Source organism: Marmota flaviventris, chromosome 17, assembly GCF_047511675.1.
Source record: "Marmota flaviventris isolate mMarFla1 chromosome 17, mMarFla1.hap1, whole genome shotgun sequence".
In the NCBI taxonomy this organism is placed as follows: Eukaryota; Metazoa; Chordata; class Mammalia; order Rodentia; family Sciuridae; genus Marmota; species Marmota flaviventris.
The window spans coordinates 76,674,680-76,701,066 of record NC_092514.1 but is presented as its reverse complement, the minus strand read 5'-3'; the positions used below and the strand labels follow the sequence as shown (position 1 = coordinate 76,701,066).

Genomic DNA, 26,387 nt, shown 5'->3' with positions numbered 1-26,387 from the left:
CTCAGAACCACCCCACTGTTGGCTCTGTGAGGTGTGAAGACTGTGTCTCAGTGAGGCTGTTACCAGGGCAACACAGAGCGCTTTGAGGAGAGGGGAGCACAGGCCCCAGCTCCTCCCAGCGGGCAGCCATCCCTTGGACAGCCTTGGTGTCCTGTCACCAGGCTGAAGGCTTGCTCTCTCATGCACTCACACCTGGAATGGCTGCCCAGGAAGGCCAACAGCAATCACACCTGCACTGCCTGCCCCTGCACTGAGGAAGCTACCACACTCCCGTATGCGTCAGGCCTTCAGAAGGCAAAATGGCGGCCAGCTTCAAAGATCCAAGAGGACGTAAGACACGTACTGAAGGGTGCGTGTCGGTGTTCACCACACTCCCACTCTGAGGACCCTGATCGCAGACTTTGAGGTAGTCAGGGCAGCAATCTGGGACAGCCCCAGGTTGCACACACCCTTAGAGGCAGCTGTGGATCGTTAAGAATGACCAAATAGAGATTCTGAGCACAGAGAGATGCACCCCACATGAGGCGGGCAGGGACTGTCGCTGCCGCCTTGCAAAGCACACTTGCGTGAGCAGGAACCTGCACGACGGGGCCACTGGCAGCTGCCACTCCTGCTGTGGCACTTCTTCCTTAGCGGTCTCAGCTCCCTGCCCAGGCCGGCCAAGTGACCCCCACAGACTGCACGCTGCTCAGGCCCACAGACCTGCTCAACTTCAGTGTGGACACCACAGCTGCACACGTGTGCACACACTCACTTAGGCAGGTGTGTGCTGAGAACAGCAGGCAGGGAGGAGCCCCCAGATCAGAGAGTAACCCCAGAGCCACACCCTTGCCTTCCCAGAAACTTCTGTCGTGGTTGTCTGGGGTTTTCCTGGTGTCTCCTTCAAACAACTGGTGTCCTGCTTTGTCGTCCCTTCCTGCCTGTCTGTGGCGACCTCTGCGCTGGGCGTGGGCTTTCTGGCCCACTGTTTCAGGGCACCCGTGGGAGCTCTGCTATACATTCTGTGCCATTCAGGACACCCAGCCATGCAGCACACAGCACCTGCGCTTCTGTTGGGATGGTGAAAGAAACAGCAACAGCAGCGGCCTCTCAGGAGCCGTCGGCCGTGCTGCCACGACTAGTTGATGAGGGTGACAATCTGGGGCAGAATCCAGAGCGACCAGGGAAGGATTTAATTTGGATTCCTGCTCCTGTGGCCAAGAACCTTCTGGTGAGCAGGTCATCCTGCCAGCCAGGGGATGCTGGCGCTTGCTGGGAAGTCTCCCAGGAGAGCAAAGCAGGCCTTGCCCACTTCCACCAGGGACTCATCCTGTCCTTGGCCAGGACGGGGTGATCACTTTCTTGCTGAAAGTGTGAGGTGCTGCTCTGTGGAAGAGGCCCTACACGGAGCTGTGGGCGCGCCTGGTGACCTGGCACCTGGCGGTGGGGGCAGTCCTACCTGCAGCTCCTTATCTGAGTATTTCTGTGGATTCTTGCTCCCCTGGCTCTTCTTGCGGAGCTTCTTCAACTCAGCCTGACACTTGTCCAGGGCGTCCCCCTTGCCCCTCTGCTCCGTCTGGTATTTCTTCAGTGCCGCCTGAGGGTCCACAAGGAAAACAGAGCTCTGAGAGCTCAGCAGCAGCTCGGCCCCTCCCCTCCTGCTCCTTCCTGGGCTGCAGGCCTAGCAGGCCCGGGGGCAGCACAGGAGACATGCTCAGCTGCAGTCTGCATCAGCAGGCAACCTCGGCCTACCTGCCCACAGCAGGTCTCTACAGCCCAAAGACAAAAACCGGACCTGGGAAGGGCCCTGGTCCTCAGGCAAAAGCGTCAACTCACGGGGTAAATCCTGCCGGGAGGTTTGCCTCAGCTTCCCAGCCAGCTAACCGGCAAGGACAGGAACAGCAGGCCAGAGGCACTCGTGAAGCTCTGGGAGAGCGTCAAAGCCCTGTCCTCAGCTGTGCCAGAGTGGTGGAGAGGGGGAGCTGCACATGGTGCCTTCAGTGTGACGGTCATCCCAGGGCTGCGCGTGGGGCACCCGGGGCGCTCAGGTGGAGGAGCTTTCTTGCACAGGAGGCTCAGAGGAGCCGAGAAGCTCCACAAAGAGGAGGTCTGAGAGCAGAGGGAAGCAGCACGGGTGGGGCTGGCGGGGCGTACTTACGCTTAGGTACCTGGAGTCCAGCTCCACCTTCTGCTCCAGCTGCGTGAGCAGCTCGTTGTGGAAAGACTTCAGCTGGACATGGGGGAGAAAACAGACCTGCAGTCAGCTCAAGGCAGAGCGGGAGCCCCTGGACAGGGCACCCAGTGAGGCCTGGGCCCGTGGAACCAGGAAACTGCTGGAGCGAGCACTGGACAGAGGTCCCAAACACTAAACAAACTGGCCCTCCTCAGCTTTAGAGGTCCACTTTCCCCCACTGACCCATGCTGGGGCCAGAGGAGAGCAGACAGCAGCTGGGCCTGAGAGGAAACGGGGGAGACCTCGGCGACCCTTGCCTCGGGCCAGAAGCTTCCAACCAGCACCCCCCACGGGGAGTCCAGAGGAAACCAGCGTTCTGGCCATCACCACAAGGCACTGGGTCCTGGCAGGGCTGGCGTCAGAGCACACATGGCTCCTCCCAGGGGCTGGCGCTGACTGACCCCACCTGGCTCCTGAGGCCAGCCCAGGGTGAGACCTGGCCTAGCCCATGCACATTGTCCCCAGGCCACTCACCATGGCTCATCTGACCTGTGCCCAGAGCCCAGGGCCTATCTCTACCTTTGAGTATGGTCACAGGACTGTGGGACAGTCCCACATGGGAACACAGCCAAAGCACGTAGCCAGCTCTTCACCTGGAGCCTGCCCACCTGCACTCGCCTTCCGCACCCAGGAGCGGTCACTAGAGGCCAGACTCACCATCTCTTCCAGCTGGTTCTGGATCTGCCTGTGGACTTCGGCCATCTGGAAGAGGACATCTCCTGGGAGAGCAGGACAGCAGGAAAGAAAGAGGGTTAGACACTCAAAATCATTAGCTGCTCCTCTCCCTGGAGCCCCAATGCTGGCAGGCCAAGCTGGCCTTGGGGCTGAAGGAGGTCCTGCCTAGCCAGCTCTCATCTTGCCTAGGGAAGCCCCATGACCTCAGGCAGAGAGCCTCGGCGGGGGGAGCAGGGGCAGGGGAGTGGCTGCTGAGGGGAAATGAAATTCTAGAAAAACAAGGGACTCTGATCCCAAATGCACAGAATGCCTGGCATCTCGGGGGTGACCTCAAACATCTACACTGAAGTAGATGCTCATGGCAAAAAGAAGAAGTAGGGACAGCCATGTGGACCTGCTTCACGCCTCTGCACAGACCTCACACTCAGACACTGACCATCACCTGCCCAGAGGGAGCCAGGCAGAGGGATGCACCAAGCCACACAGCAGAGTGGGCAAGCCTTCCTCAGGGAACACGGTGGGCACAGGTGCTGGGCACAGGCCACATCCCTCTCTGACCCCGAGAACAAGGAGGAAACAGGTGGCATAGCTCAGCACTGGGACTCCATGCCCTGGAGGAGTGGGCACACTGAGGCAGTCTGGGCCCACAGCCAGGTTCCACGCACGTCTTTCCAGGGCAGTGGCCCTTCAGGGATGCCGACGTCCCCTTGGCCCACTTGCAGAGGACAGAGGAAGGCAGGAGAACTGTGCAGCATGGAGCGAGCAGTGGCGGGCTATTCCCAACCTGGATGTCCAGTCCCGGCCCCACCCCGGCCCACACCCCGGCCCACACCCCTGCCCAGGAAGCATGTTTCAGACTCCCCCTCCAGATGGGCAGGCATCTGGGTTAAATGGATGTTGGGCTGCCTGCCCCTTACCATGAAGGGTCGGTGGGAGTATTGCCAAGCACCATCCCACTTGCCTCCTGCTCCTGTCAAAGAGGACAGGGCCCCCAGGATGGCTTCAGAAGACTTCCTCCTGTTCAGCCAAGTGAGATGTTGGCAGAACCCACCGCCCACCCCAAACAGTACCTAAGGAACTAGCTCTGAGCCAGGAGCACACACCTGGGCTGGTCTCGAGACCCCACAATGCCCCCATGCCAGCCCTGTGTGAAGGCTGCCAGGCCAACGGCCCCATTTCCTTGGCTGCAGAGGGGCTGGAGCAAGTGATCCTGCCACACTCCATTGACTGGCAAATATCTACTGAGTGGCCACTTCCAGTGCCCCTTAAGAGGGCCTGTCCCCACCTGAAGGGCAGGTCATTTTCTGGTAAGTCTTGTCCCTGAGCCCTGTCTGAAGCAGAACTTTGCTCATGTCGGGGCACCCCAAGGTCAGGAGGCTTAGGGGCTCCTCTTTGACTCAAGCAGGCAGGGAAGCCACTAAGGAGCCCGGGAGCCCACTGAGGTCAACAGAAACCAGAGCAAGTCCTCTGACAAGCCTTCAGGAAGCCCGACCGGATGACACTCCCCACAGGACCACAGCCAGTCCCAGAAGTCACTTCCCTGGCTGCCCAATGTCTCCACGAGCAACGGGGTGCTTCAGCCCCATGACCACAGGGACACTCAACGTGGAGGAAGACCAGGTGCTTCATACACCGTCCATCGGCACAAGCTGCAACCAGGATGTGCCGGCCTCCTTGCCCCAAACATGCGGCTCCACATCAACAGGAGGGACAGTGGCCAGAGCTGGGCCTCAACCCCAGTCAGCTCCCGCCTGCAAAGCTGGGGCTCCCTGCAGCTGGCCCACAATCTCTGGCAGGGCCACTCTGTGGTCAGAGGGCACACAAGACAGCCCTGAGAGCCATGTGCAGACCACCGACTTCAACTGCACACACCCACACAGTGCCACGGTGTGCCCAGAGCCAGAAACCCGTCCCTGGAGAGCACTTCCAAGCCCACAAAGCCCTAGCACGACAGGGCCCTGGATACTACTGTGTGGGCCAGTACCAGAGGAGGGCACAGCAGAGGCCCCAGGAACTGCACCCACAAGATGAGAGCACCGCTGCTCTGCTGTGGCCTTGGTGTTCCAGACAAGGCTGTGACCACCAATGGCCGCAATCCGTCCCGGGCCTGGAAGGAGGTGAGCCTGAGGCCTCCCAGCCTCTGTGGCCCTCCAGGGGCTCAGGGGAGGGGGTAAGGACAACAGGGGGACAGAATTTGGCATGAAGGGGCCTGGTCCTCACACCCTGGGACAACCAAGTGGGTAAGTCTGAGGTGGTGGACACAGAGCCCCAGGGCGAGGGTGCAGCTCCCGCCAGCACACAGTCACGGCCACACAACTCAGTCACTTCTCTGAGCTGCCCGGCTGCTGCCAGCCATCAGGGCACTGTCCTGCATATTGAGAACAGGGTACACAGGACACCCAGAGCCACAGACCGGACGACCCCCCCGCCCCCACTCAGAAGTCGCAAGGGCTTGATCCGTCAGCGGGGCCCCATGGGCAGCGGCTCCAAGGTTTCTTTTGCTTTCCCTCATCTGTAAGTCCCAGGATGAACGACCGCTGCCCAGACCAGGAGCCCCCGGGCAAGACCTCCGGGTTTTGTTTAATGGGGTTCCTGAGGCGGGGGGGGGGGGGGCTCAGATTCACCTCCTGGCTCTCAGGGTCCCACCAGCATATAAAGCGGCTTTATCCAAGGCCCAGGTGACACAAGGGCCTGAGGTCTATCCTGTGCAGGGTCCTGCTCACATCCGTGGTCTTGCTGGGCCTGCCCTGACCCTGGGAGTGTCACGTGCCCCACTCCCACTCAAGTGGGCCATGGAATCCGCGAGTAAGAGTCGAAGCACAGGGCAGAGCCAGACAAACTGGACACACTCTGCTGGACGCCTCCCTGGGCGGTGGTCTCCTCGGCTCTCGCCACATTCTTTAGACACCAGAACTGTTAAGTTAACATCAAGACCAAACAGGAAACGCACACGTTCTGGAAGGCTACCACACCAATTCGACATTTGGACAACAAAGTCATAAAACAGCAAATCCTGGGCTGGGGTTGTGGCTCAGTGGTAGAGCACTTGCCTCGCATGTGCGAGGTACTGGCCTCAATTCTCAGCACCACATGTAAATAAATAAAATAAAGATCCACCAACATCTAAAAAATATTTTTAAAACATAAAAATAAAATAGCAAATCCTTTAGAAAAGAACTAATGATGCCAGGGTCACAGAAAGCTTCTTGCAGGATCTCCGCCAAGTGACAGGAGTCAGAGACCCAAAGGACAGCTGCCACCATTCCACCCAGGCTGTGCTGACACTCAGATGTAGGCCCCCGAGTCCCTGCCAGCCGGATCCCTCCTGCTCAGAGCCCAGCCAGCAGTCCAACCCTGCGGCCCCCACCACGCAGTGGGCACACATAAAGGACACCCAGAACCCAAGCTGCACGCTGGTGCATGCAAAAGGAGCCACACCAGAGTTTTAAACTAGACTTCACCTGCAGCCACAGGATACTGTGCCCATGTGGCCACCAGCTATGACCCCAGCCAGGCCACCAGCACACCATATCAGCAGAGGATGGCACCCTCCCTCCTGTGCCCTGCAACCTGACCATCAGGGAGACACTGCTCACCAGGGGCAGTGACTTTGCCAGATGAACCACCAGGTGGTCTCAGCCACTCTCCATGTCCTTTACGGGTCTAGAAGACACGCTAGTGAAGGGCTTCAGGACAGAGGGGACCGCTCTTTGGAGAGATATGAGGCTGAACAGTTGTGGGTGGGCTTGGGGAACACTTACTCACCAGGCCCACCCTGCCGCGGATGAAGGAGGGGGCTGCTGGTCTTCCTAACTGGCCTGTGATGCAGACACCACCAAACTCTTGGGGAACTGGTGTTTGGGGCCATAGCACAGGTGAGTCCTAAACTGGAGCAAGTGGGTTCAGAGGAAGGTGAGGTCCAGCTGGGCCAAGTGGTAAGGGAGGCCAGGCAAGCCCGTGTGCAGAGCCACCACGTGATGGACTGCCAGAGCACTGGTGTGCAGATGATGACCGGCAGCAGGGGCCCCACCCCAGGGTGCTGGCGTGGGAAAGCATGAGGCGGGAGGAGCCCCCAGCACACCCAGAGCGTGAGTCAGCCTTCTGCTGCCCCAGGCCTGGGCAGAAACCTAGGGGCACAACAGGGCTCTGGCAGGGATGGGGTGATTGGGGATGGAGGAGGGTTTGTTCCCTGAGCATCTGGGAATTGGGGAGGTAAGAGAGGGGCACACGTAATGCAAGTCAGTTGGGATGATCAGAAAGCACACAGGCACAGAAAACAAGGCACCCCCTCCCTGCCAGCCTCTACCAACCCAACACAAGCCAGGCAGCTGCAGGCCAGCACGCAGTCACCTGCACTTGACCCCACCAGTTCTAATTTTTAAAGGTTTCTGACGTTGTTAGTGACCTTGAACATGGCCTCATATCTTGCGCTTAAGAGTGAAATTCAGTCCTCAAGGAAATGTCCCAACTCACAGGAGAAGAGGCAGGGGTGGGACTGCCAGGTGCAAGCCAGCAGAGCCATCACACCCCATGCAGCAGCACACACAGGTGCGCACCGTATACACATGCAGAACAGCCACACATCCCGAGTTTCCTCCAGACCACGGGACCTGTGGGGAACGTTCGCTGGTCCTGGCCAGCTGTGCTTTGTGCAGCTACACAGGAACCTCACCACTGCCCTCACTTCTCATACCATCTGACTAGGAGGCTTAGCATCCTAGGAACCAGCAAGGAGACCACACCAGAGCTGGGAGAGGCTGGACAAAGCTGTGGGTCCAGCACCCAGGCATGGCCCCTGCAGGTGCCTGGTCACCTGGTGGAGCAAGTGTTTCCCCCGCACTGAGTCCCAGCTCCTCTGCAATCACATCAGGCCAATGGGACCCACACAGCCCCACCCCCATCCAGGACTGGACTGTTCTGGACTTTTTTTTTCCCCTTTCTTTGTAAAAATATTTTTTTTAGTTGTTGAACACCTTTATTTTATTTATGTATATGAGGTGCTGAGAATCGAACCCAGTGCTCCACACATGCCACGTAAGTGCACTACCACTGAGCCCCAGCCCCCGCCCCCTGCTCCAGACCTTCTACCCAAAATGGCATCGTGCAACACGTGGCCTTCAGTCCCTGGTTTCTTTCACTAAGCACAGTGAGCACCCACCCATGCATGTTGCGGCAATGGGCAGAACCTCCTCCCTCCCCTGCTGACCACCGCTGCACTGGATGGAGAACCCGCACCTGTCACCTAGGCATCTACTGCCGGCACTCGGCTGCTTGCTCCTTGGGGCGACTACACACAGTGCAGCCACAGCAGTCAGTTCTGCACCGCCTGCAGTCAGCCTTTCTGATTCAGGCTCTCTCCTCTCCTTACAGGCAAAAAGTCCTCCAGCAACCACAACCAAGGCAAGTGGGCAGACTGGGGTGCAGCCAGCTCCGGAAACCATGTGGGAGGCCAGAGCCTCAGAATGCTTAGGGGGCCTACTCTGATGGGGCAGGAGCCTCAATCGGGGCCCCTTCTAGGCATCTGCCTACCAGCTCCCCCTGAGAGCCCGTCCCTGTGCCTGCCCCAGCTGGTCCTAGTCTGCTGGGAAGACAAAGCAAGAACATGGTAAGTGCTGATGTTCACAGGAGTGTCTCCCGAGTCTCCAAGGAGGCCCTGCCTCCCCAGCAGGGATGGTGACTCAGGTCCATCCCAGCAGGTAGGTGGGCCTGGCTGTTCTCACCACCTCAATGGAGCCTCAGTCCTGGCTGGCCACTGCCCCAGCAGCAGGTGGCTTCTGCTGGACCTTGGGATCCTGAGCAAGAGGCATCACCAAGGCTCAGTCACTTCTACCTCTCTTTCTCATTTTCATTCTTGCTGACCAGGGGAAAAAAGTCCCAAATGACCTCAAAGATATACACAGACCCTGGCAAGAACTGCAGTGACAAGACAGGTGCAGGTGCCCAGGTGGCCCTGCAGAGTGCCCAAGACCAGCCAAGACAAGTTCACCTGGGGGACTGAACACACCAAATGGAGGAAGCAGAGATGCTTGAGAGCCAGCACCTGCCACCATCTGGTCACTAGTGAGCACAACACGGAGAGGAAGGGGCTGGCACCAGAGGACATGTGGACACAGAGAAAGCGTGGTGAGGTGCCTGCACTTAAAGAGCAAGGTTAAGATACAGGAGGAACAGGTGGGAGAGGGCCACACCAGGGGGACAGCCGGGGGACAAAGACCAAGCTCCCAGGAAAGGATCTTGAGTGACCAGAGCAGGCGGCCTCTCACGAAACCCTGGGCAAGGTGAGGACCCCAGGGAGACCAGGTGCTGTGGTGACGGGCCAGTCACACGGGCAGATGCTCACGCTCGGCTTATAGAGCTTCTGGAAAAGGGCACAGCCGCCCCCCTGAGGTGACCGATGGCTGTCGTCAGGGGACCGGACCTGGCTCAGGCACTTCAGGGATGTCTGGTGGCCTCTGAGGACACTGGGAGGCCACCGAGGCTGGAGGCTGAGCAGAGACAGCGCCTTCGCCTCACCTCCCACTTGAACTCAGCAAGCACCAGGAAGTCTCCCAGGACTCCCCAGGGGCAGAGCGGGGACCTGCAGCCACACCCGGGCACCCAGGACCGAGAGGGCAGAGCCTGGCTCTGCAGCCTGCTTTGCTGGGGCGTAGAAGACAGGCTGTGTTCTGGCCCAGCCCACCTCTGTGAGCACCGCAAGAGCAGCACAGCAAGGCAGCTCACCTCACCACGGCCTGGAGGCCAAGGCTGGCCATTCTGCTTAAGCTCTGCTCTAGTGCACACCTGGGCACACGCACACACCTCTTCTGAGACAACTGGGACTCGGTAGCAGACACTGAGGCATCACCCCTCCCAGCACCTCAGCCCGTGTCCCAAGAACAAGGGTCTCTTGTTATGTTACCCCGTCACTGTCCTGACCCTCAGGAACACTGCCATGACACACCCTCTTCGAATCCACAGTGCACACCCACGTCCCCAACATGGAGTCTTCTATAGAGCACACCGGGGCGGGGTGGACACCCAACCCCCAGCACACCAAGACGCTCACTTTCTTCCAGGTGCCAAGATCCCTGGTCTCTCCTCTAAGTGTCCCCTCACACCTGGCCTTCACAGGAGGCATTTTAGAATAATCACTGTTCTTATAACACGCAGATGACAGGAAGCGGCAAGGGAGTGGGACCTGGAGACTGAAGGTGGTGGGGCAGGGAGGGAGCCTCAGGCTGCGCTCAGCCCATGCAGCCAGGGGGCAGACTGCACGGCTCCCCATCCTGGTCTGCAAAGGCCAAGTGGGCTTCCCCTGAGGCCCATGCAGGGCCCAATCTTCCTGAGCAGTCACTTCACTTAGGTTTAAGAAGGGAGGCATTTCCTCCAGTGCAGCACAGGCTCCAGAAGACAGCGGACCAGACGGCGTGGTGAAGCGGGGCCACGTGGCCATGTGACATGTCTCTGGGCTGCCTGACCACAGGGCTGGGCACACTGTGGAAGGCCAGGATTCCCAGACCAGGGGAGCCTCACGCTCAGCAATTCATACAGAGGCAATTTTAGGATTTGCTCTGCACTGTGGGCTCAGCTCCCAAGAACACAGGGACCACCATGGGATAACGGGGCTCTAAAAGACCAGCGTCAGGAAGGCCAACCAGAGGGCAGAAGTCCTGAAACCCACTTAACCCAAGAAACCGCAGAGGAAGCCAGGACACTTGTTCAAGAAATTCCTGTCATTTCAGGAAGTACCAGAGCTGTCACGCTCTCTGCCGGGGGCAGACAGGCTAGGCTATGAGCTCCTAAGGGGTCCGCTGCCACACCTGGCTGTGAGCACGCACAGCTCCGCGGCCTTCCTGAGAGGAGAGGTGCCTCCAGAGCTCACGAGCACCGCCTGCAGGAGGCACGAATACAAGTGCCCGTCAGGCAGTCTGACAGCTAAGGGGGCTGCCAGGGAGTCTGCACCAGAGCCACAGGAGGGGAGAGGGGCTAAGGACCACCACTCTTGTGGCAACGACGCCCTCCTCTCCACTGCCCTGGAGCCTCCAGCGTTCCTTTGGGGAAACTGGGGCTGCTGTCCCCTGTACCCAAAGGCCAGAGCAGAACGTGGCGGGAAGAGAGTAACAACAGAATATTGATGGCTGTGTTGCCCTGGTGACAGCACTGCTACCAACTGAAACAAAACAAGCCCAAAGATGTCACTGTGGTGTGAAAGTAGTACCTTGGACACCAGGGGCTGAGGGGAGAGAGGGGAGGAAGGGCCACAGCTCCCCTGCTCTGTGGTCAGCTCTGCTCTCACCCGAGAATCCCCAGCCACCTAAGCTGGTCATGGTCCACAGAACCCCAACCAGCAGGCCCTCGAGGTCCTCATACACTGGAGCTCCAAGCTCAGAGGCCACGGGTGGGGTGGCCAGGTGGGCTGCTGCAAAGGCCCTAGCATGCACGGAAGTGGAGACAGGGCTGGGGGGACCAAGTTGAGGTGATATGCTCCCCACATGGGCCAAGCAGCCAGGGCTTAGCCTGGCTGCTCCCACAGCACCAGGAACTGGGTGTCGAGTGAACCCTCAGTGGACAGGTACCTGTGTGCCGGCTCTTCTGCAGAGGACCCAGTGGAGGAGGGTCCCCCAGTCTGTGTTTCAACAGAGAAGGGGCCACTGCAGCCACGGGAGAAGACCCTCTGAACACCGAGTCCAAGCTGGGATCCCAGCTAGCCTCAGGGTCTGCCAAGTCCCATCATCAAGCTCAGGAGTGGGGCTGGGACACACAGACCATTAGATGCACGTATCTGTGGGGGCTGCCGCTCTGTGGATCAGCCACTGGCCATCAATGCCCAGTCTTCCTGTGACCCCTGCAGTCTCGGCACTGTCCCTGGCACGCGTGGAGCAGGGCCCACACTCCTGATTGGCATTAGACTGGGGCTGTGTGTGCAGCGTGCACTCACCCGGCTGAGATGCAGCCCGGCAGTTCCCCGTGAAGTAGCTGCCTGTGTGCAACTGCTGGCGACCGTCACGGGAGGCCTCCGCCACACAGGACAACCCAAGGACAAAGCATAGCAGCTCAGGACCCACGTCCAGATGTTCTAGGAACAGCCCCTCGAGGGCTGTGTCCTGCAGCTGGGGGATCCTGTCCTGGAAGTCTCTGTGCTCATGCTTCCCAGGAGCACCCTGATCACTCCCAACAAGCAGGGCGGGTCTGCAGAGGCCTGGGAGAGTCGAGCCCGGCAGCTAGCTGTGCACACGTTCTGGATGCCACCTCACCTCAGAAGCACAGCCTCACCACAGAGCCCATCAGCGTCACCCACGGCCAGGGGTCAGCCCCACAAGCCCCAGCAGGACGAAACACCACAGCCAAGAGGCCAGAGGTCATGACCTCTGCAGCCTAGGCCCAAGGACGCAGATTGGGAAGCATGAGAGTGGACCTCCAGCCAGGGCTCCCCTCCTGCTCCTGGGCTATCTGCGAGATGCTGACCACCCTGGTCACCCCTTCTCTTCAGTCCACACACTTCAGCTTAAATAGCCTGAAACAGGAAACTCAGGGGCTTCTGGTTTGAGACCCACTTCACTCCCTCCTACACACAGGGGCCGAAGGTGTCAGGAAACAGGCTGGGGGAACCATGGGCCAGGGCTGCTTCATATTTGCTCCCAGAAAACAACGGTCACCAGAGCAGAGGACCCACGGTCACCAGCCCTGGCACTGCCGTACTTATTGACATCCCCCTTACAGGGCAGACCTGATGCTGGGACATGGCACATGCCGTGCGCTCTCCCCCACTGTCACGGAGCTGCTGCCCAGCACGTGGCAAATCCAATTAAGACGGTTACTAATCTCGCCCGTCAAGGGCTCAATCTGGCTCCACAAAGGTTTCAGCAGGTGGCCAGAGCTGGCCTACTGGAGGCCCAATCCACACAGGAGTGCAGGTCCCTTGAGCCCCAGAGCCCTGCCCAGGCATGGCCAGCCCCCCAGGCCACCCTGTCATCAGCCCCAGGCCTCAGATGCTGTTCTGAGATGAGCACCTGAGGCAGAGGAGGCTGCTCCCACCCAGGGCAGGCTCAAGCCCCCAGCCACACAGGGACAGGCACACGGACAGCCCCCGGGACAGGTGGTCTTCATGGAGCCCTGACTGCTAGGCGTGGACCAGGGAAGGGCCCCGGGGCAAGTGTCTATTCCCGGGCAGGGCACTCCAGCAGCTGCTCCTTCCCAGGGTGATGAAGGCGCACTCCCCCATTTCTACGGTGGGGAAACAGGAGGAGTAGTGGGAGACCTGGCGTCACTAGCTGGGAAGGGGAGGCTAACAGCTAGCTGTGCACGGTGGCACAGGCCTAGAATCAAGGCAACTCGGAGGCTGAGGCAGAAGGATTGCAAGTTCTCGGCCTGCCTCAGCAACCCCAGCGAGAGTCCCAAGATGATTTAAAGCGGGGGACAGGGATGTGGTGCTTGCCCAGCACGTGTGAGGCTCTGCCCAGCAGCCAAGAAGGCGCCTTGCTCTAGGAGGGGAGCTGGGTGCAGCCAGGCCCTCCATTTCATCTTTGGTCAGCAGGCAGCCACCGCCAAGGGGAGGCCCAGGACCAAGGTGTTGGGCCCCTCGGGGATAAGAAACTGACGTGGTTCCCACTGTGTGGATCTAATGAAGACCTTTGAGCAGTGTCTGTCAGGAGAGTTTAGCGGTCTCCAGAGATGGATCCCTGCTGCTCAGTCTGACAGCAGGTGAGAGCCAGCACTCAGCTTCCCACACCAAAGGGGACGCCAAGGCCACAGCCTCCACCCTGAGACGGGGGCTGGCCACCACCCCCACTCCCATCTTCACCACAGCCCACAGCTGGAGCAGTGGCAGCATGGGGTGGCACCTCTGAACCAGCTCAGCCAACAGGAGCCGCTGGGAGGCCCTGAAAGCCCCTCAGGGTTCCACGCCGAGGGTGCTTATTCCCTCCTGCCTGGCCTCACCTTCCAGAGAGACCAAGTATCAGGAGGGGGAAGAGAAGAGAAGCAGACATGGGAAGAACACAGAAGCCTGCAGCCACGAGCCGTCCCCACAGGTGGGAGCTGGAAGGCCGCCTCTCCTCCTCAGGGTGATGGAGTGCACACCACCAAGGCTGCACCACATTCAGAGTCACTGACTCGGGGTCCAAAGCCTAGTCCACATTCCAGGCAGAGTCGCGGGCTCCTGCCTGTGGGCATCCCCATTCTGAGGCTGCACCCAGCACCCATCTCCTCCTCCATCTTCCCGGGTGCCCAGTGAAGCCAGGCAGAGGACAAGGGCTAAGCCCAGGGAGCCTGGCATGCATGCACATGCCCTGTGATCGCAAACAAGGCACCGCAGGCCCTGGCAGGTACAAAGCGGCCCTTCAAAGAGAGGAAGGAACAGGAGAAGCCTCCAGAGACAGAAGGCTGCGCCTACGGCCTGCTGGCCCCAGCCCACAGCAGAGCCTCGCCCACAGGGAACACCCAGCCAGGGCCTCTGGAGGACGGCCCAACAGGTGGTGCAGATGCACGAAAGCAGCGAAGGTCTCTCAGGCCAGGCTTCTCCCCTCCGCTGTGTGGGGGCCTTATTTCTGACAGTGTGCCCTTCTGAAATGTCAACAGCACTGCATGAAGCCTGGGATGTACCAAAGAGCAGGCTACCTGGCCTCCTCACCTGGGTGACTGTGGCACAGAGCACTGGAGCCCCCTGCCCAGTGTGCCTGCTGGACCAGGACTGTGAGGACTCTGGCCTCCTCCTGCCACCTGTCCCCTGTCCTGGCCAGTTTGGCTCAGCCCAGTTCTATGCATCCTGAAACTTTGTGCCAAAGAGCCAGGGGCAAGGCTGCAGGTGGCCGTCCAGCAGTGTGGACATACCATGGTCAGCAGCCTCTGGAAGGTGCTATGAATGAGCACAGCAACCAGGCGGCAGCCTGGACGGCCACACGTGACTGCCTAGAGCCCCTCCAAGGTCCACAGCAAGGCAAGCTATCTGCCCGCCTCTGCCCTGCGGCCACAGAGACGGCAGAGAGGGAGCAACAGCAGGAAACAGGAGCCGCAGCTACCTCCTCCTGAACCCTAGTGCCTGCAGAGGGCTGGGAACAGCACAATGGCAGCTTCTGACCGGGTGTGGCCGGCCCTCCCTGGGACCACCGGCTAGGCTCAAAGCCACGGGAAAGCCTGCCTGTCCTCATACGCCAGCAACTGGCCCGAACACTTGGTTGGCTGGACACACACTGCCCCAAGCTGCTGCTCAGTCCAAGCTCCAGAATCCTCAGGAAGCCAGCTGAAGTCACACCCAGTTCACACGCATCCAAGTGGCCATGGGCACAGCAGCTCTCACCTCACACCTGCAGCCTCCAGGGACCCCACGGAGGCACGCCCCAACAGACCCAGGGCCGAGGATCGGGGGACCTAGCCAAGCAGCAGGCAGAAGTGGGGGTGGCTGTGAGGAGACACAGGATCGTGGAGCCACCTCCGTTCCCTGACCAAGCAGCCTGCACACTCACTCACGGCAGGGAAACAACATCCACGGGGAGATGACAGGATTCTCCCTCCCAGCCTCAGGCCTGAGGCCGCCTCCCCGCTGCAAGGCCAGAGCTGTGGTTCTGACAGACCAAGGGGACCAAAGGCAGAGCCTGCTCTGGCCACTTGCAGGAACAAAGGGGCTGCTGCCAACGCTCGTTGAAGCAAAAATGACTCCCTGGGCTTTCATGACGGTGGGCCTGGGCCTGGGCGCGGGCCCAGCACCAGGAGCGTTCTCTCTGATAGGACCTCTGAGCAGCAGCTCTGGCTTGACACCCTCCTACCTGTGGGAAGAAGGAAGCTCCAGTTCTAAAGGGAACTGGGTGGGGTGGGCAATCAGACCAGGTCTGTGCCGTGGAATCCTGCCCCTCCTAATGGGCTGTGGGTCTAGTAAGTACCACAGGACTACAGGGGGCTTCCTGCATGTGGGAAAGCAAGCAGGGCCAGAGGCTGAAAGGCCACTGCTTCCTGGCAACCCCTGCCCCACAGCCAGGTGCCATATACCCAGAGGCCAGGAAGAGTGACTGATCACTGAAGCCAGGTGCCAGGTGGCATGCCTGCATCCCAGACATTCTGGAGGCTGAGGCAGGAGGACCATTTGCACCTAGGAGTTGGAGATCAGCCTGGGCATAGTAAAACAAAACACCAAGATTAAAGAAAGAAGATCAAAGAAAAAAATAAAGAAAAAGATCAATGAAAACAATCAAGGATCCAACCAAGGACTAATCGGGCTGAGAGCCCCAATAATTGCATAGATCCCGGTCTCCTCTCCCCAGGACTCCATTCCTCAAGGGCTCTGGTTCACCCCCAAAACAGCAGAGGCATCACATTTCAGGAATGAGCAATACTGTGGACAGGAAGACAAGGAGAAAACTAGGTCAATATCAAACAAAACAAACTAAAAATGAGACCCACTGGTCTAGAGCAGGCCACCTCATGGTAATAAGGTTCAGCTTAGCAAAAAGACATAACTATACAACACATATGCATTTGATAACACAGTCTGCAAACACATAAAGCAAAAACTACCAGACAAAATGGTGAGCCACCATGCTGGGAGAGAAAGAAGCACGTTCTTATTTCACAAATGGCTGCTGCAGAATGACATAGAACCTCAAGGACATTCATCTTGCAGGAAAGCTCAGCCTCACAGGTCCCACAGAAAAGCTTGTTCAGAACAGCAAAACTCAACAACTAACTCAACTGCTAGTCAGGAAGAGAATGCAGACACAAATGTGTCTACAGAACATTCTACAGCAATAAAAATAAATGTACCCACTGCTGGCAACCGTACAGATTAATAAGAGTGAAAAAAGGTACAAATCCACCTTTCTATGGCCGACACTCAGAGGCCTACGGCCCAGGACTCCTATGAAGCCCTGGTTGTCTGAAGCTCTGTCTCTCTCCGGGCCTTGCCACCCTCCTCTGTTTCAGACCCTCCCCATTTCTACAAAAGAACCCTGTTTTTGTGTACCTTGCCCCGTTGGACATGCCTTCTACTCCCCTCTTTCCCAGAGCCCAGGTTTCCTCTGGGTGGGGTGGGAGAGGCAGCATCACCCTCAGCAATTAGACCGGGGTCTGGGCAGTGGAATCCTGCAGGGACTGCTGCTCGGGTGGCCCCTGCAGACTGCACACCACCCCTGCCATGTGTGATGTCTTGTTCAGGGGCCTCTCTTGGGGCTATGGCTACTCCCCAGGCCCACCAGGGACACTGTCAGGAGTCTTCAGAACACTCAGGACAAAGATCTTAAAAGCTTACAGGGAAAGAAAACCAAGACCTCCTTTTTCACACAGCAGCAGCAGTGTCAGATGGTGCTGGAAACAGCAGGGCTGGAAGTTAGAGGGCAACACGGTGATGCCGCCAACTTCCCGGCAAAGATCACCCCAAGTCCAAGTCCCCCGTGGCAGGTAGGAGACCACCTGCAACACTTGCAGTTCAAAAGCGTTTCCCCCTTTCCTGTTCAGGAGCCTTAAAGGAAAAACAAGATGATTCTCCGATGGGGGGATACTGGCACAGAAAAGACCGAAGACCGGGGTCCAGCTGGGAGGGGGCACCAGGAGGCCCCCAGGGGACCGTCCCAGTGGAAGCCCAGATGATTGGAGCTGGACAAGGGGACTCCAAAGAGAACCCCAAACTATAGGAAACAAATGGACAATGGACAGCAAAAGGGTGTGGTCTGTGGATTTGGGAACACGTCGATGACATCAAAAATGACGCAAATGAAGATGTGAGTCTAAGGGAAACAAAACTGTCACGTTAAGAACTGTGACCAGAGCCCAATAATAGAAATCAGGAACCATCATGCCAAACTAAAAAAAAAAAAAAAAAAATCACCCTACTGGACTTTATTAATAAAATTGACCATCTGTGTAATTCTAAATATGCTGCGGGGCTAGGGTGTGGCTCGATGGCAGAGCACCTGCCTGGCATGCACAAGGCCCGGGCTTCCCTCCCCAGCACTCAATAAAAGAAAAGAAACACAAAACTCACAAAGAATGACAGACCGACCAGACTGAGAGAAAATCTCTACAAAGCACACACCTGACAGGACTCACACCTACAGCGGGAGGACTCCGTGAGTCAATGAGAAGGACAGGAGGAAAGACCTGCACAGACGCGCCCCAGGAGACAGGGCATGCAGACCAGCCCATGAAAGACGTGTCACACTGTGAATCAGGAAACCAGCTCTAGAAATGCCCAACCTGAAAGAACTCCGCCCACCAATCAGGGCACAAACAAAGGGCCCACCCAGACCTACGTGGGGCCTGGCTCAGAAAGGCAGCACCAGAGCCAGGGGTTCAGGAACACAACCCAGCCACACCCACAACTCCACTCACACGACTCCTGGCACTCGCACCGAACCTTGCGACACAGAGCAGATCAGTGGCTGCCTAGAGGACCTGGATTCTGGGAGGAAGGACAGGTCCAGCACCTGGCCTCCACACCAGCCACACAGCTGCCTGCGGCAGAGGTCACGTGCAGTTGGCTGTGCTTCAATTAAGCCCCAGTAAGGGGGACACAAGTCACTGGGCCATGCTGAGTGTCTGTCTCAGCAGCGGAAAGGTCATGTCGTCACCACATAAACAGCACGTGTTGACGTCAGCCCCGACCGTGTGGATTACACGGGCCAGGGTGAGTGATGGCATAGAAAAGCCAGATCCACATTTTCTACCTTAAGAACTTATTAAATGTCTAAACTTAAAAAGCAATAGCAGCCGGCTGTGATGGCTACGCCTGTAATCCCAGCGGTTTGGGAGGCTGAGGCAGGAGGATCACAAGTTTGAGATCAGCCTCAGCAACTCAGGAAGGCCCTGTCTCAGAATAAAAAATAAAAAATGCTAGGGAGCACCCCTGAATTTCATCACTAGCCCCCAAAACAAAACCCCAAAAGCAGCGGCAGCAGCATAAACTTAACTGGTAGACGTGCAGAAGCAAACAGCAAGGAGACACCCAGACACCCAGCAGATGGGCAGCAAGCAGGGAGGACAAAAGGACCAACTTCTTTTTTTTCTCTTTTTTTTTTAAAGAGAGAGAGAGAGAATTTTAATATTTATTTTTTAGTTTTCGGCAGACACAACATCTTTATTTGTATGTGGTGCTGAGGATCGAACCCGGGCCTCACACATGCCAGGCGAGCTCGCTACCGCTTGAGCCATATCCCCAGCCCCCCATCTTCTTTTTAAAGCAAAGGCATGTTGCTTTGGTAAAAGTCCGGCTTCCAGCCAGTGGCCCAGCAACCCCACTGCCAGGTGCATGCCACTTGTATGTCCACACAAGTACTGTTGCACGAAACACTACTCCCAACAGCTGAGAAGAGGAAGCAGCCAATGTCCACTGATGGACGGACAAACAAAACCGGCCTGTCCACATGGTGGAGTATCATCGGGCCATAAACAGGAATTCTGGCACATGCCACGACATGGACCCACCTCAAAAACCCGCTCCACGGAAGCAGCCAGATGGACATGGTCACAGGTTGCTCAAGGCCACGGCAGGCAATGTCCAGGAGAGGCAAATCCATGGACACAAACCCACGAAAGGAGGGGCTGCTGGGGCTGGTGAGGGGCATGCAGCCGCGCTCCTTCTCCCCCCAGAGCTGGACAAGAGTCCAGCCTGAACTGGACGTGCTGAAAGCCCTGGAGTGTTCACAATGAACGGATGAACGGCATGGCACCAGCACAGCTGTCAAGAAAGCCGTTACCAAAAGAGGACGTTCTGACGGGGGAGCCAGGCAGCACCACAGCCGTTCTGCAGGCGCAGCAGGCTCCACTCTCCAGATGAGCCCAGGAGAGATTTCAACACGGCCCCATGCAGACAGGAAGCTCCCCGACTCAAGTCGGAGCCCTGACACCACCCTTCCCTGCTGCCCACCTGGGCCCGCAGTTCATCACCCGCCCCAAGTACGGCAGCAGGTAGTCCACGAATCTTGCCGTGGTCTCAGACATACCTGGCCCTCACTGTGGGGCTGCCCAGGTCCTGGATTTCCTACAGGCAGATCCTCACCCTCTGTGGGTGAACAAAAGATAAAGCCTTGATCCTCTATCACCAGACGAGAAAAACCGCCTCCACAAACACACGGAGCTCAAACAGTGCCTCAAAGATGGCTTCGGAGGCGTTGGGAAGGCCAGGCTGTGAAGGAGGGCACCTTCTCTAAATTCTAGACCAAAACTCCAGTCCAGAACTCTGGGGGACCCACATGTGGTACTGGAGTCACCATCTCCATGACCCCATGTTGTCCACCTCACCAACCAGCTAAGTCTACAAGCCAGACTGCAGCGGGGTATCCAGCAGCCCAAACAAAGACCTTCTGCCCTCCCCTTCCCAGGGCTGCCAAGGGCCCCAGGTCAGCTCTATAACCACAGTGCAAGAGGGTCTCCTCCGAGAGCCATCAGAACTGCTGAGACCAATACAGCCTTCCTTTTAGACGCCCAGGTGCCATGTCCACAAGAGCCCAGCCCCCTGCACGGACTCCTTGTCCTGGTCTGCCACTTCACTGGGCCACATCCACATGGAGCTTTGTTCCCTTCCCCCAGAAAGGTCCTGTGGTTACATCTGACAACCCAGCAGCATCTCGCGAACACTGGAGGCCACAGGAATCCTGAGCCCTGAAACACCGCAGCAGCAGGCCTGGCGCCTTCACCGGAGGCTGACTCTGTGCAGGTCTCGAGACACAGGGCAGGGCAGAGCACAAGGTGACAGCAGGCGGAGCTGGGAGAACGGCGGCCCTGCAGAGGGCCACGGTGGGGGAGGCGGGCCCCTTCTCAGCACCCCAGCCTGCGAGTGCAGCTGGGGCCCTGCACGCTCACGTCAACCTGCTGCAGTCTAAGCATCTGCACCTGCGGCCCTTGCTGGCCAAACATGAGGACAGGTCCCAGGATGGCAGGGAAGCTTCCACAGACAAGGCGACCAGAAGAAGAAAGTCTGTCCTCTGTGCCCAGAGGCTAGTGATTCTTGGCCAATTTAGGTTTTCTCACTGATCCAAGGCCAACCTGCTGGCCACAGCCTGCCGAAGAGCTGTGACCGAGCCCAGACCGGGCCACTCCAGGCCCACCCCCAGCCACGGCATCCCAATGAGGGAAGGCAGCCCACAGCCACATCAACACCAGTGCCCCGAGTCAGGAAGACCACAGAAACTGGACTCCACCCAAAGCCCGGCTTGCACCAGGGCTCAGGGGCCTGCAACCTCCATGTCCCACAGCAGCCCCCGACTGTGTTAGTGATATGTGCTCCTCCTAGAGTGTTCGCAAAGCCAGAGCCCGAAGAAAACAGCCATTGCCCAAGAACCCCACCCGTTAACACACTGGGTCCCCTCCCTCCCCCTCACGAGGCATGGCACACACGGCACATGGGGGAATCACACCCCCCGGGGGCTTACACCCTTGTCACTTATTTGCACAGCAGGAGTGACTCTGCAAGTCGGCAAGCACCACCAGCAGAGTACCCTGCCACACTTGCTCACGAGGTTGCCCTTCAAGTTCTGCTGTGCCTGCACACCTCGGCCCAGCCACACTCCTCAGGGGAGAAGGCCACCACTGTGCTCCACGCAGCCCAGCGCATTCGCTTTCCATGGGGTGCCCCTCACCAGCTCTGAAGGGCACTGTCATTTTAATATCTTTTCTTATCTGGTAGATAACTATGACTCCAAATGGAAGAAGGGCCAGGCACAAGACCAGATTCTAGACCCGCTTGGGTACCTCCTACAACTTGGGGATCTCGAGGCTCTCTACGGGGCCCAGGGTCTCACCAAGTTCCTTGGAGCCCTGACTCTCGCTGGCCAGCTCTCCCATCTTCACCAGGGCATCGAAATAGCCTTTGGCAGCGAAGGTCACACCTGAGAAGAAAGGAGAAAGCAGTTACTTCCCACCCAAGGTGCTTGCAGCAAAAACACGGCCACGGCAGCTGAGGACAACCCCACCTTGGCCTGGATGACCGAAGAGCTCTCCAGCTGGACCCTGGGTTGGATGTCACCCTGTTGCTTGTTGATGTTATTTCACTCCAATCGTAAGGGCTCCTTTTATTTCTCAGAACACAGTGTTCTGTGCAGCTCCAGGGCTACTCCCCATCACGTGCTGTTTGCTGACGGGGAGGAGCTCTGCTGTAAGTGCACTTCACAAGAGCCGACCCTGGGCAAGAGCACCACCAACCTGAGGCTAGGAAGCTATGGGTTCACTCCCAGACACCAAGCCGAACCCACAGAGCGCGAGCCATTTCTCGCTGTTCCTGGATCCTAGCACAAGGCCCAATGGGAGTAGGAGCCACCGCTCAGAGCAGCTTCCAGGTACCCCTGGGCACGGTTAAGGCCAGAGATGCCTCCTGTCTGTTACCACAGAAGGAAGGAATGCCCATTTGACCCAGTGGGCATGGAGAGCTCAGCCCTGCTGACCTCCACCCCAGCTTGGGGGAGCAGCAGCACACAGAGGAACTAGCAGTCTGGGCCTCCCTCCTGGTAACTCATGGGACCCACTCCAACACTTGCTGTGCCTGACAAACTCCTGTATGTGGGGAAGGGCCTGCCCAGGCTGCACAGGAACAGGGCGAGTCACAGTAGCATAATTACAATTTCTAATCTGTGTGCTAAGCCCAGCTAGGGGCTCATAACTGGGTCTTTGACCACATTTTGCTTATAGTTCTCAATTAAGTGCACACAAGTTGTTCTGTGGCACAGAACCCTGCACAGGATCCTCATGCTTCTGCTGTCTAAGGAGTGGGCTTCTTAAAATAAATGGAACAAAAAGCAGCAGAAGTCAAGCACTAGAGAGGCCAAGTGCAGCTGAGGTGCTGCGGCTGGCCTGGGTGGCTGAGCTCTGTCCTGGGAGTCACTCAAGGAAAACAGGAAGAGGAAGTGGCCCTCCCCACTGTCCACAACCACCAGTAACCTCGCGAGGGGCAGCAGAAAGGCCAGAAGGAAACTCACGTCCGAGCATCAAAGGCTGGAGGGTACAAATCAAAGTGGAAACCACAGGCTGCAGCTGCCACTAAGGTTATCAGTGACAACTTCCAAAAAGCAGGACACCTAGGGACAGAATCCTCCAGCCAGGGGAGAGCCACACGAGAGTAAGAAAAAATCCTTCATGGTCTAGGCCACCAGGCACCCCAGACGATGGCTTTGAAGAGGGCAGCCCTCACTGCCTGCAACATCCAAGTTCCACGTCCCATCTCCTCAAGGTAGAGCCGTCCTGGACCTTTTGAGTGCACAGGGAAGGCCAGATGCCAGTAGGGAATGAGAGGTTGGTGACATTCAAGGCACACAGGAATGAGTTTTGCTTGGAAAATCAGATTGCAGCATGCTATGCCTGAGACGAGCAGCAAACCTGGCCTGAGACCCAGAGCCTCTTGCCATAGTCAGACTCAGCCCAAAGGCAGCGGCTCTTAGGACACCCGTGAGCTCCAGGCAAGTGGCCCTACAGCAGGGGAATGGGCCGGCTGACACCCCCAGGAGGCCAAGGGCACACTGCACCACTTCCATGCCTGAGGAGCTCCTCCTAGGGGATGGTGTCCTGAAGACCCTGAAGGCTGGCTCTCCATTTGAGGACAGGACAGGACCCAAGTGCACCAGCAGGCAGCTGTTCTGTGATCTGGGCCCTGGTGGGCTCCTGGGGCTGTGCTGCTGGGCTCAGGACTACAGAGGGACAGAGTGAGGATGAAGGCAGCCTCCCCGGCAGCCACAGGAACCCTGCAGCATGTTCTTCTTTTCTCTCTCTTTGCAGTACGGGGGATTGACACTGGGTTGCTCTACGACTGAGCTACCGCCCCAGCCCTTCATCTTGAATCAGGGTCTAAGTAACCCAGGCTGGCCTCAGACGTGCCATGCTATTACTGTAGCCTCTTGAGTCACTAGGATTACAGGTGTGCACCCCACCACCACCCAGCTGGAACCACAGCTGTGCACACTGCAGGCAGAGGGCAATTCAGAACATGGAAGCCCTGTGATTACTGGCTAATGCCACTGGCTCCAACAAAGTAGGGACCATAGGCCACTCTCCTGCACTCTGAAGGGAGAGGTTCTTCCCTGGCATGGCCCAGTGACCTTGTGGTCCTGCAGGAGACTGTTGCTACTCCTCAGGGAGGGTGGGTCTGCAAACAGCACAACTTAGCCCTGCTGGATGGAAAGACCAGGCCTACCTAGGGCCCAATGGCATGGGAAACCCATACCCCTCCCTGGGCAGAAGGGATCACAAGGAGCTGAATTCTCAAGAGTCTAGCACTGCCACCCCCAGATCCTGGTCCTCAGTCCCAACACCTGGGGCAGAAGCTGCAGAGTTCTGCTCACCAGGGAGAGGTGGCAGGGCCCAAATCTAGGGCCACCACAGTACCAGTGGCATCCTGTACACCCTAATCCTAGTTTCCATGTAATCCTGAAGCCCTGGGACAGGTCCACCCCACCAGCAAGGAGGTGCAGTCACCCTGTGCTGGACACATTTAGAGCTCAGAGAGCTACTCCCTCACTGGGTTTCTAGTCGGTTGTCGTTTCTGGAAGACATGGCTCCCCGTGGCTTCCACCCAGAACCCAGGGCCTGAGCTGAAATTCGCCTGCAGCTCAGGGATGGTGAGCCCATAGACGGGGGCTGCTGCTCTCTACCTGCCAGAGCTTTCTCGTAGTTCTTCCCCATGGCGATGAAGTTGCGCAGGCTGGGGTTAAACTGCTCCATGATGGTCTGGAAGAGAGCAGAGAGAGTGGTGTCACCAGTGCTGTCCACACATCCTTCTGGGGGGCCCAGCCATGAGGAGGAAGTCCAGGGTGGGTATCACTTCCCCAGCTCCAATCCCAGCTCTGGACCTTCCTGAACACCCTTGGGTACGTGAGCCTGAGCCTGTGTTCACATCTGTACCATTGAGGTGGGCACAGACCCTCGTGCACAGGGTGTCTGCAGAGCAGCAAGGGAATACTCTATGGGCCACGCAGTACTCGGTCGGTACTAAGATGCGTGGCCGCCCAGGCACCATTACCCAGCTGGCAGCGCTGAGTCAGCCCTAGGAGGCCGCCCGCCGGCCACACACAAATGCTCAGCAACGCCCCCCACGCTCAAACCCTAACTCAACACATCAATTACCAAACATCAACTCTGATTAGTACGATCCACAGCCTGATCTGCAAATACCACGCTATGAATAATCCAACAGGCTCCGGATCTGTTTGCCTGACGGACTGCAGTCTCCTGCCAATATCAGCAGTTCTTAGACTCAAGAAATTAGATTTTCCCTGTGAAGGCCAAATAAATGTTTTAATTACAAGGCGTAAAAACAGGCACACACAAACAGAGCCAAATGAGAACTCTACCAGCATAACACGCACGACTACCGACAGCCAACCCAGCCAGGGAGGACCCTGGGAGCAATTCTGAAAGAAAGCCCTGTCTCGGCCACATCCTAAGCCTTCCGGTGGTTTGTCATGCTGGGAGTCTGATCCTTCCTGAGGATAACAGGAAGGGAAGCTGCCTGGCTCTGCTGGGGCGGGAGGCTGTGGGGCCTCCACCCACCCAACCAAAGCCTGTGGGCGGGGCAAGGGCAACCCTGTCCCAGCTCCAGTCTAGGCCGCAGGACCCGCGGGGCAGGTGAGGAGGGCATCTGAGGACAAGAACACCACTTTACACCACGGGACCTGGCTCCAGGAAATGCACTGACACACGCTCCATCTACCTTCCTGAGGTATGGCGGCACTGGGACCTGTGTTCTTGAGGACAAGGGCTCAGCTCTGACCCACCCCCTACATGCTTGCCGTCACAGGCTTGCTGTCCCCTCCTCACCACACCAGAGCCCACACCTCAGCAGCAGGGACACCTGCACAGGTATGGGCACAGACTTGTGCCAGCCCAAAGCCCACGTGCACAGCGAGGATGCAGCAGCCCCCCAGCCTGCCAGTGCCCCACAGATCCGGTATCTCTGGAGGGAAGGCGCAAGGGGGCAAACGCAGAGGCAGGGCCGGAGGTACTCAGCAGCAGAGTGAAGACAGGAAGGAAAGCAGGCCTCCCCAATGGTGGTAGCTTCCCCCAGGCAGGGCAGGAAGCTGGGGGTGGGGGGAGGTTGAGCAGAGGCATGTCAGTCAGCAGGCCACTCAGGCCTTAGTGGAGGGCCCAGGTGGACACTAGGAGGCACCCCAGGAGGCTGCTCAGTCCTGCTTAGGAACAGGAGGGAAGGCAGTTCCAACAGGGCTGGATTCCTGGGCACTGCACACGGAGCACTGCCTTGTGGAGACAGGCAGGGTGAGTGGAGGGCAAAGGGTGGCCACACGCACGCCTCTGGTCTGGGAGGGCAGGTGAAGCGTACTGCACACAGGATGGGGACCAGGGTCTGCACCAGTGGGATCCAAGGGGTGCCTGGAAACGGGCAGGGATACCCCACGGGCAGTGGGATGAGCCATGTGCGGTGTCTGGGGGCATGGGCACAAGTGCTTCTGGGCATTTTGGGAGGCAGTGGATGAGCTCTGAGCTCCCAGCAGCAGTGTTCAAACCCCACCCCCCCAGACCCAGGAATGCAGAAAAACTCCATGACTGGGACTGCCGTTAGAGACAGGTAAAAGTGGGGCGCTGACCTGGCAAGGGTGCA

General features: G+C 58.1%; 1 protein-coding gene across 8 annotated transcripts in view; it reads right to left on the bottom strand.

Moving 5' to 3' along the window:
* The window catches only part of Baiap2 (BAR/IMD domain containing adaptor protein 2), a 65,207-nt gene that overhangs the window by 25,764 nt on the left and 13,056 nt on the right, over window positions 1–26,387 (bottom strand). For 6 of the 8 annotated variants that reach the window (XR_003585410.3, XM_071602937.1, XM_027955592.3 and 3 more), the window contains exons 2-6: window positions 24,424–24,499; window positions 21,589–21,675; window positions 2,870–2,931; window positions 2,138–2,209; window positions 1,439–1,576 (exon numbers count right to left, since the gene is read on the bottom strand). Coding sequence is in view for 7 of the 8 variants with exons in the window: in XM_071602937.1 (XP_071459038.1) it covers window positions 1,439–1,576; window positions 2,138–2,209; window positions 2,870–2,931; window positions 21,589–21,675; window positions 24,424–24,499 (435 nt within the window). In the remaining variant the exon portion in view is untranslated. Of the gene's footprint in view, window positions 1–1,438; window positions 1,577–2,137; window positions 2,210–2,869; window positions 2,932–21,588; window positions 21,676–24,423; window positions 24,500–24,895; window positions 25,042–25,605; window positions 25,734–26,387 lie in introns of those variants that run through there. The other 2 variants (XM_071602940.1, XM_071602939.1) reach the window with 2 other exon arrangements.